General features: G+C 37.7%; 1 protein-coding gene across 3 annotated transcripts in view; it reads left to right on the top strand.

The window, feature by feature from the left end:
- Positions 1-12,838, top strand: part of cep85l (centrosomal protein 85kDa-like) — a 135,865-nt gene that overhangs the window by 112,516 nt on the left and 10,511 nt on the right. For 2 of the 3 annotated variants that reach the window (XM_031902964.1, XM_031902962.1), the window contains exons 5-10: positions 566-683; positions 2,256-2,429; positions 3,323-3,475; positions 4,327-4,481; positions 4,909-5,026; positions 10,348-10,398. In XM_031902964.1, coding sequence (XP_031758824.1) covers positions 566-683; positions 2,256-2,429; positions 3,323-3,475; positions 4,327-4,481; positions 4,909-5,026; positions 10,348-10,398 — 769 coding nt within the window. The remainder of the gene's footprint in view (positions 1-565; positions 684-2,255; positions 2,430-3,322; positions 3,476-4,326; positions 4,482-4,908; positions 5,027-10,347; positions 10,399-12,838) is intronic. The other variant, XM_031902963.1, reaches the window with a different exon arrangement.

The raw sequence follows: 12,838 nt of genomic DNA on the forward strand, positions 1-12,838 counted from the left end.
GGAATGGCATATTGGGGAGGTGTAAAAGAGGCCATTTATGTTAAAGTGGAGAAACCATCCCTAAACAGAGGCGGGGGACTTCGACACCATCTGTCTGCTACATACAGTGCTGTTTTAACATCTCTACCCCGGCAGTTTCAGAACTCTTCACACATCCATTTATGCAACTCTAACAAGTAACGCCTGTTTTGAAGAGTTGCATGATACTTTGGTTACAAAGTGCCATTGTGATTGGATTAGTGGAAGAGTATATATGCTGAGGACTTCCCATACCAGTCAGTTGAACTGAAGAAGCTGCTCGGATGAGTCTTTAATGATTACTTAACTAAAGCAACTTAAGTCCAGTTGCTTTAGATTTATTTATACTATATATCCTGCATTATATTAGTAACAAACATTCCTTTTGCTGTTTTCATCTCTATGCGTTGTATTTCCAGTGGTAGTGATAATGAAACTGATTAAACAGTATCTCCAGCCTGTTAGATATCTCCTTCTGTAAGATATGATTTGTGCCATGTTCTGGGAGCCATGTATTGTTATGTCATAAACTTTCTCATTCTTGCAGGCAGAAGCAACAGATCTGCCACCTACAGCAGGCCCTCAGAGCCAATGATTTGCAAGCTAACCAGGCAGTAATGGGTCATGCTGTGAATGGAGAAGATTTTGCCATGCATCATCTCAAGGTAATCTCAGAAACAGAGCTACACTTCTCAGGGTGTTGCTATGTTTAAGATATCATGTCCCAGATCTGAATAAGGCCAATTAGTTAGTATCACCCAATGCCAATGTGCCTTATGTCATTGATGTTTGTCTATCATTGTTTACACATAGAGGATTTACACACATAAATGTACGTTAGGCATTGGCATTTCTCTGTCAACGTTTTTGCAGTGATACCGGGCAGAGACCCAATAACCTGAAGCACAGATTTTGGCAGGGCCTTTAGCCTGGCATGATCCTGTAAAACATAGAATGTACCAGTATCCATTTAAAGGGCCCTTCATCTGTAAAGAAATATTGCTTTTTAGCAGTATGAATGTTTGACTAAGTCTTTATATTGCATAGTAACACTTGATGCTGTCCTACTTCTAGTGCAAACCCAAGGTGTGCCAAGATACACTGGCAAACACACTAGGAAAACCAAGATGACAGTGTACAAAAGTTGGTATTTATCTCCTATTATTAGCTCTGCATACTTTCATGTATGACCCCAGCAACAGTCTGTGTTACCCAGAACTACTCTGAAAAACCAGCAGCAACATATAATTCTTATAATATGATAATATATGGAAAAAACATTTAGAATGTTAGAAAATTTGTATTTGTATTTATGTAGCAGATATTGGGGAAACAATTCATTTAGATAAAATTTATGGTACATAAATACAAGGTTATGAAAAGGTTCAGCACTTTAATTATAATTATAATATTCATAGCACTTAGCTGTAACCAAGCAATGCCAGCATCACACTGCTGCAACTAGCAAGATGTTGCTTTGCATTCACAGGTCTCATACAGATTAACAAAATTCTGCCTCTTTATGAGGTTTGTGCAAACCCCTATGTAGAATAAACAGTGATCTCTAGTTTGAAACAGATATTATGGATCAAGAAAGAGTTAGAAGAGCAACTAAATTAATAAGATTCATGGAGGAACATGGCTACAAATAAAGCCCAGGTTTGTCTGCACAAGAAAAAGGCACTTTTACAGAAAAAAACTTTATCTGTGAAACCTCAGGTCCAAAGAATTCTGGATAATAGATTCCATACCTGTATTATTGTCCAGGTATAGGACCTGTTATCCAGAAAGCTCTGAATTACGGAAAGGCCATATTCAATAGACTCCATTTTAAGCAAATAACTCACATTTTTAAAAATGATTCCCCTTTTCTCTGCAATAATAAAACAGTATCTTGTACTTGATCCCAACTAAGTTATAATTAATCCTTATTGGAGGCAAAACAAGCCTATTGGGGTTATTTAATGTTTAAATGCTTTTTTAGTAGACTCAAGGTATGGAGATCCAAATTAAAGAAAGACCCCCTTATCCAGAAAACCCCAGGTCCCAAGCATTCTGGATAACAGGTCCCATACCTGTACTGGGTTTCTCTTTTAACCCTCTACACTATAGCTGTTCATATCATGGAAGTACACTTTTATGTAGTTGATAGAGATTTTTCACATGAATGCATTTTATTTCTTTCAGGTTTTTTTTCTATATTTAATCTTATCCTTATCTAATCCTTATTTTTGAAGCAAAATGGTAAATCTGAACAGCACATTCAAGAAAGAACAAAGCCTCATTTTAAAGACCAAGAAGATATCGAGAGGAAACTTGCTTGTGCAGAGACAGAGATTGTTCAGCTCCATGAGGTCCTGAACCAAAGCACCAGTAAAACCAGTGAAGAGATCAAGAAGCTTGAGGAGAAGGTAGAGGCTTGTGAATTTTGACCTTCATTTCTACATTATATAATGCTGCTTGACAGACCATTAGCCACTGGGCAATATATAGATCCTAAGACTGTATGAAAAGGGTTCCATCAGCAGCACTAGTTCTCTTTTGCTATTTCCATACAGCATTTTTAGTGTTTGGCCTTGATTTCCTAACTTCTGAAGAAAAAAAAAATGATTTGTCAGAAAGAAAACACTCCAGGTATAAAATTGCCTGTTCTGAGTTGTGGTCTTGATTAAAATGATTTCCTGTAGAATTCTGAGCATGATGGCTGCGGTTGATTATACAAAGAAAAGATGTACCCATAGGAAGAAAATCTTCACAAATACTGCTGCTGTTACTTGCATTCTATGGTTAGTTAAAAGTAAAGGTTGATTTCATTGAAGCTTTTTTTTCTTATGTATTTAGGCCAGTCAAGTATTCTGTAAAATAATGTTGGAGCATTCTGGCATATGTACTGTTTTAAAGAAATAATTCCAAATTCTTTTGTATCATGCTAGTATAGCAAAATAAACTTTACTTACAGGGCAGCAATATATGATTGACAGCACAGATTTTTAAATACATTTACAATGGGTATATATGACTTAATTAAAAAAAGAATTTGAATTTCATGTTTATCTGCTTTCTGATCTGTTACGGGGACCATTATGCATACACAGGTAAAGCCTCCAATCTCCTCTTCATCCCTAAAAATTTTTGTTGACAATTTAAAAATGAATACTTTTTATCTGTTGCATAGAAGTATGAGTTTATTAATCCTATATTCATTCATTACATATCCTTTTTTCAGTCACTAGTTCCAGTTTCCTGTTATCTGTATGTTTGTTATCATCTCACATCTATTTTTTAATTGATATTTTGTATTTAGATTAAAACAAGGGATAAGTATATTAACAGCCTAAGGAAAAAATGCCAGAAAGAGAATGAACTAAACCGAGAAAAGCAGAGGCGAATCGAAACCTTAGAAAAATATTTGGCTGACCTTCCTTCTCTTGATGATGTACAGAAACAGAGTCAGCGGGTAAGTCTCTCTATAATAAGCACAGGGAAAAGCCTCACAAGGTTTTGTTCAGTTCAGATAGAAGGTGGTTACCTGCTTTAACTTAAGGCTAATGTCAGAGGGGGCTGATTCTCAGCCTGCAGATAAATGCAAACTGAGAATCAGCCCCTATACTGGCATCAGCCTTTCCCTGTGCCTACCCCTGCCATTGTCAGGCCAAGTGCAGTTACAATGGTTCTGGGTGCAGGCACAGGAAAAGGCTAATGCCAGCATAGGGGCTGATTCTCAGCCTGCATTTATTATTACGGAGAGCACAGGGTTAAAACTTTATATACAACATGTGTGGTTTTCAGAAATGTTATACATTTTTGCAGTTATTTCCTAAGTATGAGTATTTAGAAACTTGTTGGTAAGTTCCTTGGTTTCTTTATACAAGTCCTGAGTGATGTTTGGCTATGTTGTCTAATGTTGTGTTATGTAACATGTATTATCAAGTAATGCTGGGAGGGGATTAGTTAGAACCATGCTGTTTATATCATGGTTATATGCTTTTATTACCTATAATATTTAGACTAACAGTGAGTGTATATTGTCACAGTGCCAGTAATGGAATGAATGTTTGCATAGACCTACTTCATACTGGAAAACTTTCAAATTCTATTAAGAAGATCTGTGTCACAGAAGTCAGGCAGCATTAACACCTATTTATCGTGTGGCTCATTTCCATGTTTGTAGGCAGTTTTACTGGACTTCTCAAATAAACCCAATGACCCAATTGCCTAAAATAATACAATTTCATACCTGAAAAAATTAAATTATGTTGCATTTAAGCAATGCAATGTTTTTTTTTTCTTAAACGTGTACATTTAAAGCTACAGGTAGTAGAAGAAGAGAACAAGCAATTAAAAGAGGCCATGCAGAATCTTGAGAAGCTCCTCAATGAGTCAAGAACTCAGTGTCAAGAAAAAGAAGCCCAGACAGAGTGCCAGAAACAAAGAGAGAAGGATCTGGTGATGACTGTTCAGAGGTATTGACCAGACATAAGAAGCATTTTGCATCATCCCAAAATCTTGTTTGTGTGCCACAATAGGGAACCTGATACCCATGCACAGGCTTCACAGTTATAAGCAGTGACAGGGACATCTTCGAAGTGCAGAATAGAAAGTGAAGCTGCCTTCCCTGCCTCTATGTCTAAGTCATAGAGGTGGGTTGGGCAGTATATGACTATATATGATAAAAGAATTTCAGTTTCATGTAAAATTTGGAATGGACTTTTATATACAGCTTTTTCTGTCTAATGAGAGGTCCACTTTAAAATACAATATATAAGGTCAGTGACATGTCATGGATTGGATTGCTGTCACTATTTATTGTCCGATTCAAAATATCCCGCATAAACAGTTGTTGACCTTGGTTTGGAAGATAAATATTGTTTTTTTTCTGCCTCATTCCAGCTTGCAGCAAAAAGTACAGAAATGTCTTGAGGATGGTGTACGACTCCCTATATTGGATAATGCACAGATCCAGAGTGAAAATGACCGACTACGAGAGCAGAATGAGCGAGCTAATAAGGTTGGTATATAACCAGTTTAAACCAGATATAAATGGTTCTAGGGCAATTTTCTGGCATTCCTATCTGATTCTAGGACTACTGTTATCATGCTACATAACCAGGAAGGGACAGCAAGTAAGCATCCAGATGCTCTTGACCTACAACCTTTGGCTGTTGATGGGATGGTGGGAAATATATAGGTGGTCACTGGTTACCTATCGTTGCCCGCAGTGGGGTAACTATATGATGCTGACCCCCCCACAAAAAAATCCTTAGAGGGGTGTGACGTCCACCTCAACCCCTGCCTTTTTTGCCTGGTCATATCCAGGCTGTCTCAAAAATATGTGGGTTTGAGCAGTGTTGTGTACTTGAATCACCTTCAGCCCAGCCCTTCCAACCTTCTACGCCCTGTCTAAACCAATGTTTTTACCAAAAAGCAAATAATCGATGTAAGAATAAAAAAACAAATAATGTAAGAATTTTAAAGGTTTCAGAATGTAAAGAATGCCAAACCCATATTGCTGTGATTGGTAATTTTAAAGGTCATTTATTCGTTATACCATACCCCCCAACTCCAGATTTTATAGCGCATCCCGCTGTCCCCGATAGTTCAATGAATGTCCCGGGACATTTCCGGGACATTCATTGAACTATCAGGGACAGCGGGATGCGCTGGCCCCTTCTTATGTGGCTCTTTCTTCTTCTGTGGCGGCGACAGGCCCTTTTATAAGTTTGCTCCCTGTGTGTACTGACGTCACATGTACGCACGGGGCGCAACCTTATAAAAGGGCCTGTCGCTGCCGCAGAAGAAGCAGAGCCGGAGAAGAAGAAGAAGGAGCTGCAGCGTGTATGGGTGGCACTGTCTATGGGCGCACTATGTATGGGGGGTACTGTCTATGGGAGCAATTGGGGGCACTGTCTATGGTAGCAATTGGGGGCATTGTGTATGGGGGCTACTGTCTGTGGGGCAATTGGGGCACTGTCTATGGGGGAAATTGGGGGCACTGTCTATGGGGTTACTGTCTATTGGACCATTGGGGGCACTGTGTATGGGGGGGGGGCAAAACTGGTACATAGTTATAACTCACTTATTACTGACCTTCTCTCTATATTTGTATTTTATATGTAGGAGTTGCTATATTGTTTTCCTTAGGTAGTACAGTATGAGGGTATAGCACGTTTTGCGTCTGATCCCACCATTTCAACTATATAAAAGGGGTATTTTTTGGAAAAAAAAATGGGGTGTGGCAATTAGAAAAAAAAATTGCCGTGCTGCGCACGTTAAATCTTTTTGACCCTCTTTTCATTTTTCAAATGTTGGGAGGTAAGGTTATACTATTGTCTTTTTGGTTAGTTTCTACAGGATTAGGAAATGGAACAACCCCCTAAATCGTCCCAAACAAAAAATTCATGTGTGTAATTAGGATGGTAATAAACTATAAAAATTAAAGGCAGCAAATCATTTTAACAATGAAAGGCAGCGGTTGCATGCTAAAATTAGTAACAAGAAAGTTAAACTGTAACATTCAAAAATATATATTTGTAGTCAGTTTAGTGCTGCTCTGCTGATTGTCAGACTCCTAGACCATAGCAACCAGGCATTTGTTTGAATGTTTAAACAATGGATGAATATTAATGTGCCAGATCTTTACATTTACTTGGTCTTTGAACTGTGAATGGTTTGTATCTGATGTCACAGCTATATAACTGTAAGTACTGTGTACTCAGACCTGCTTGCAACTGGCTTCATAAAGCAGAGATTTCCAACCTTTTTGCTCAAACTTCTTATACACTTTAAGCTAGCAGAAAGCGGAAGATAATAGCAGTGAGTGCACTTTTGGTCTTGAAAATGAGAGAGAAAGAAAAGGGAGGAGAAAACAATAATGGGGAGAGAAGGTCACACAGGAAGAAAATAAATGGAACCATTCTGATGCCCTGTTTCTGCTTTGCTATCTGTATATCTCCCCAGTTGTTTAGTTCTCACAAGTTCTCTTTCTTATCCCACTGCTTTATTCTCTAATGTTTTTGACTTCTCCTCATCCAAAATTCTTCACCTTTTATACTGACTTCCTTTACATTTTTAACTTTTCTCTCTTCTTTCAGTATTTCCCTATCTACCCTGTTCTCCTCTCCACCATGTCTAGCCTAATCCTCTTTTCTTTTTATTTGGTCATTTTCTATTTTTTTTTTTTTTTTTTTTTACTGTTCTTTTCCAAAAATATTTTTTTACTGCCCATTTTTTTCCGTCTAGTTTTCACTCCCTTCTACTTTCTGTGTGTATCAAAGTCCTCTAGAGTGGCAGATTGTCATATGCATTGAGTGCTCTGAGCTGTGGCTAAGCCGGCTTTGTGTCTCTGACATAAACTATTGAGGACCATGCCATATGGCTCAATTACAGCACACAGCTCAACAGACAGCACATTTGCACTCTCAGTCACAGAGCTGGCTGACACATTGCGTAGGGCTATGTCACACATGGCTTATCTCCACGAGGTTGAATTGTGGTGAAACAATGCACACTATTCTAAACTCCACCTTGCATGCTTAGTGCCAGGCAGATACCATTCTTGTCAGTTAATGCACAAGTAAGGTAGCAGTAGGCCTATATCAATATCAGTGGCAAATATCGCCATGTGTAACATAGCCAGTTAAAGCTCTTAAATGGCATCTCCACCCACTGTAAGAAAATATTTCTAAGAAACCTTCTTTTATACATTTTCATTGAGTTTCATCATGATTTGCACATATAATTGCAGCTAAAAGCAGGGGTATAAAGCAGATATAAAGCTGATAAAAAAAAGTTGCAGGAGATATGACTCCTGTTACATTGTTTTAAGAGTCAGACCCCGATAACACACAGGAATAAACAAATATGCTTTTATTAGCAATTACCATTGACCTTTTTAACAAATGTGTTTTGGAAAGTTGCTTAGAATCAGTTTTTTGGTGGTGAACCCCTTTAATACATAAAACAGTTACACCACATTGTGCCACTCTACAGCACTTGTGATTTTCACTTTGTGACCCACCTACCCCTCCCTTAGCTGGGATAGTTCTGTGCTTCCCCTGGTTACTTCTACACCCCGTCTGGGAAACACATCACTCAGGAACATCATCAAATAAGTTTTGCCCTAAATCAGTTTGTATGGTTTAATGGTGGTTCAACTTTAGATTCATTTTTAGTATGTAATAGAATGGCCTACTCTTAGCAACTTTTCAGTTGTGACTTTTTCCAGTTTTCAAATGGGAGTCACTGACCACAACAGCCAAAAAACTATTTCTCTGTGAGGCTACAATTTTATTGTTTTTGTTATTTTTATTACTTATCCTTCTATTTAGGCCCTCCTCTATTCATATTCCTGTCTCTCTCCCAAACCACTGCCTGGTTGCTAGGTTAAATTGAACCCTAGCAACCAGGTAGCTGGCAAAGTTCCAAACTGAATAGTTGCTGAACAAAAAGTCATTAAAAAAATTCAAAATAAAAATGAATTGCAAGCTGTCTCTTTCTACATCATACTAAAAGTGATATTTAAAAGTTAACAGTCCCTTTAATGAATGAGAATACTGGTAGATGTTTATTTTGCTGTGCTGAAAACAGCGCAAGTTCTAAATCCCATTTGTTCTGTTACAGTGGTGTGAAAAACTATTTGCCCCCTTCCTGATTTCTTATTCTTTTGCATGTTTGTCACACTTAAATGTTTCTGCTCATCAAAAACCGTTAACTATTAGTCAAAGATAACATAATTGAACACAAAATGCAGTTTTTAAATGAAGGTTTACGTTATTAAGGGAGAAAAAAAACTCCAAATCTACATGGCCCTGTGTGAAAAAGTGATTGCCCCCCTTGTTAAAAAATAACTTAACTGTGGTTTATCACACCTGAGTTCAATTTCTGTAGTCACCCCCAGGCCTGATTACTGCCACACCTGTTTCAATCAAGAAATCACTTAAATAGGAGCTACCTGACACAGAGAAGTAGCCCAAAAGCACCTCAAAAGCTAGACATCATGCCAAGATCCAAAGAAATTCAGAAACAAATGAGAACAAAAGTAATTGAGATCTATCAGTCTGGTAAAGGTTATACAGCCATTTCTAAAGCTTTGGGACTCCAGCGAACCACAGTGAGAGCCATTATCCACAAATGGCAAAAACATGGAACAGTGGTGAACCTTCCCAGGAGTGGCCGGCCGACCAAAATTACCCCAAGAGCGCAGAGACAACTCATCCGAGAGGCCACAAAAGTCCCCAGGACAACATCTAAAGAACTGCAGGCCTCACTTGCCTCAATTAAGTTCAGTGTTCACAACTCCACCATAAGAAAGAGACTGGGCAAAAACGGCCTGCATGGCAGATTTCCAAGGCGCAAACCACTTTTAAGCAAAAAGAACATTAAGGCGAAGGTGTGTGTCCCGTTACATCTGGCGTAAAAGTAACACAGCATTTCAGAAAAAGAACATCATACCAACAGTAAAATATGGTGGCGGTAGTGTGTTGGTCTGGGGTTGTTTTGCTGCTTCTGGGCCTGGAAGGCTTGCTGTGATAGATGGAACCATGAATTCTACTGTCTACCAAAAAATCCTGAAGGAGAATGTCCGGCCATCTGTTCGTCAACTCAAGCTGAAGCGATCTTGGGTGCTGCAGCAGGACAATGACCCAAAACACACCAGCAAATCCACCTCTGAATGGCTGAAGAAAAACAAAATGAAGACTTTGTAGTGGCCTAGTCAAAGTCCTGACCTGAATCCTATTGAGATGTTGTGGAATGACCTTAAAAAGCGGTTCATGCTAGAAAACCCTCAAATAAATCTGAATTACAACAATTCTGCAAAGATGAGTGGGCCAAAATTCCTCCAGAGCGCTGTAAAAGACTCGTTGCAAGTTATCGCAAACGCTTGATTGCAGTTATTGCTGCTAAGGGTGGCCCAACCAGTTATTTTCACACAGGGCCATGTAGGTTTGGATTTTTTTCCTCCCTAAATAATAAAAACCCTCATTTAAAAACTGCATTTTTTGTTTACTTGTGTTATCTTTGACTAATAGTTAAATGTGTTTGATGATCAGAAACATTTTGTGTGACAAACATGCAAAAGAATAAGAAATCAGGAAGGGGGCAAATAGTTTTTCACACCACTGTATATTACAACCATGCATTTTAGGCTCATGGTACATAAGGCAATTTCTATGCTGGTGTTTTTTCAACTGGCCTAGAAGCACTAGTATGTAACTGTGCACCCTGTCATTTGCAGTAATAGAATTCACATGCCACTGTTGGTGAGAAATGAAAATAATATGGTATAATATAATCTTTTTTTTTTATTATTTATTTTTCTGTTTCCAATAGGTCATAGACAATCAGCAGAGTCAAATAGAGAATATGACTGCAGAAATTCAGGTAAAGTGTAATTGTATGACACTAACATTGTACTGCTTCATTGTACTGCTTTATGCAGTGTCACATAAAAACACACAGTGACCTTTCTATCTTACTGCAAAGTGCATTGATTTTATACATGCAGCTATAGTTCAATTTCATAACCCATACGAAGATCATATTATTATAGATTTAGAGCAAAAAAATAAAATAAAATATATATATATATATATATATATATATATATATAAAACATTATTTATTTAGTTTTCTTTTAACATTGCTAATAATTTATGCTATCATGAACTGAATTCATTATTCACAGCCTGAAACCATGGCCCAAGGTAGGCCTAACAATTTTCTCTTATAATTACCTGCCAAAGCACAAAGTCTTTGTGCTTGGATTAACTATTTATTCTATATGGAGAACAAGTGATACATCTTTAAAAATTCAGAGCTGCAGCTTTAACTCTGTATGACCTTGGAATTAAAAGCGCATCAATATTTAAAAATTCCGTTACAGGGAACAATATTATTTAACATATTCAGATTAATACATTTTTATTATCACATATAAGACACAAAATATTAAATAGTGCTTTACAACAGCAGATGTACAAAATGAGCTGCAGGGCCCTGCACAGTAGAGCTTTATAGTCTAAAAGGAGAAGAGGGTATGGGACACAAGCATACATTTATAATACAAGAGCTATTAAATACCTGTAATATATGCCATAAAGTGATGTTATCCGTTGTAATTCATTTTTAGAAATGCCATATGAATCTATATACATTGTTTACTGTACATTGCTGTAACATGATTATATATATTTTAATTCCCTATCAGTCATCCCCTCTGACCAGTCCTACACTTACTTTTACCTGATTCATTAAGAATTCTACTGCTTCATTATACATTTTACAGAGGGAGTGAGTTTTACCTGCAACTTGCTTTTCACTGAAGTTTTGCTGCTCTCGAATATTGCAGATATTGAGAAAAATATTTTACAACATTGATTTGATTAGAGTAGTTACCACTTGAACAAGGCAAAACCTGGAGCTATAAATGACAAAAGTTATATCTAGGAGAGGGGGATACTTGGTGTTGTAATCGGGCTGGATTAACAATGGGGTAGATATAGCTATAGTTTCAGGCCACTCTATAAAAGCAGTCCATTACGATTGTAGAATTTATTCAGTTGCAATTTTATGTTTAAACCTTTTTCAGCTAATAGTCCCATTCAGATATTTATTTATTATTATATTTATCTCAAGTCCATTTCAATGCATAATCCAGCACTGGTAATTCAGCAACAGTAATGATTCAGACCTTCAAAGTTATTTACCGGGGGTCACCACCTTGGATTTTGTTAGAAGTGTCTGTGACACTCACAAGCTCCGTGCGCTCTGAGCAGCTAATGAGAAGCTAAGCTTAGGGGGTCGTTGCAAATTATCAAGCAGAGAATGAGGTTAGCCTGGCATATAAACTGATGCTACGGGGTGGATTATTATGTTAATATTGTGACATTTATATTCTGTATAAACAGAATATTGTGAGTCAGTCCCTAAGCTCAGTAACTAGCAGCAGCACAGAGCATGTACAGTGAATCGGCAGAAAAGAAGATGGGGGCTACTGGGGGGCATCTTTAGAGGCATAGATCTTCCCTGCTAAATGGCTGTGGTTGCTTTGGGCTGGTACAGTCTTACAAAACATCATTTAAACATAAAACATAATTTAAACATAAAACATTTCTAGCCTACTTCTTTGTTAAGCTATAGTTCTCATTTAAAGGAGAAGGAAAGTCATTTTGGCATTTTACTGCCAATAGATTCGCCACATTAGTACCACCTAGAATACGATATTTATTCTGCAGTAAGCATTGCCATACCTGAGTAAAGAGCCCTAGAAACTTTCTCGGTTTGCTTAAGACAGCAGCTGCCATTTTAAATAGCTTCCTGTTTGCAGTCTAGCCAGTATAGCTCAGATCACACATTCCTAAGTCGGGGGAGGGGGAGGAAGTTCTTAGCATTCTTATGAGAGGGGGGGAAGGAGAGGGGAAAGAGGAGAAAACTGCACAGACTCTGGCCACTGGAATTAAGGATTTTTCTGAGAGAGGAAGTCAGACACCTGAACAACATGTTTACAAAGAATGAGACAAGAAATACTGTGTTTCTTTTGATAGAGGACTTGAACTCTAGTGCAGCATTCTGTGAGTGCTTATGGCTTTTTTTTTTTACATAGATCTTTCTGATAAAGCTTACTTAGTTTTTACCTTTCCTTCTCCCTTTAAAGACAGGAGAGTTTCATAGCTATAGGTTTGCCACCTTCCCAGTTTTGTTGTTTACTTGATCTGTTCTCAGAATCCTTTTCCATTTTCATAGGCCTTTTAATGGCTTACAAGAAGTGTTGTGCATATTAAATGTACAATAATACTTTGTGCCTTTTGACTTTTTTGTGGTT

This window comes from Xenopus tropicalis, chromosome 5 (genome assembly GCF_000004195.4).
Source record: "Xenopus tropicalis strain Nigerian chromosome 5, UCB_Xtro_10.0, whole genome shotgun sequence".
In the NCBI taxonomy this organism is placed as follows: Eukaryota; Metazoa; Chordata; class Amphibia; order Anura; family Pipidae; genus Xenopus; species Xenopus tropicalis.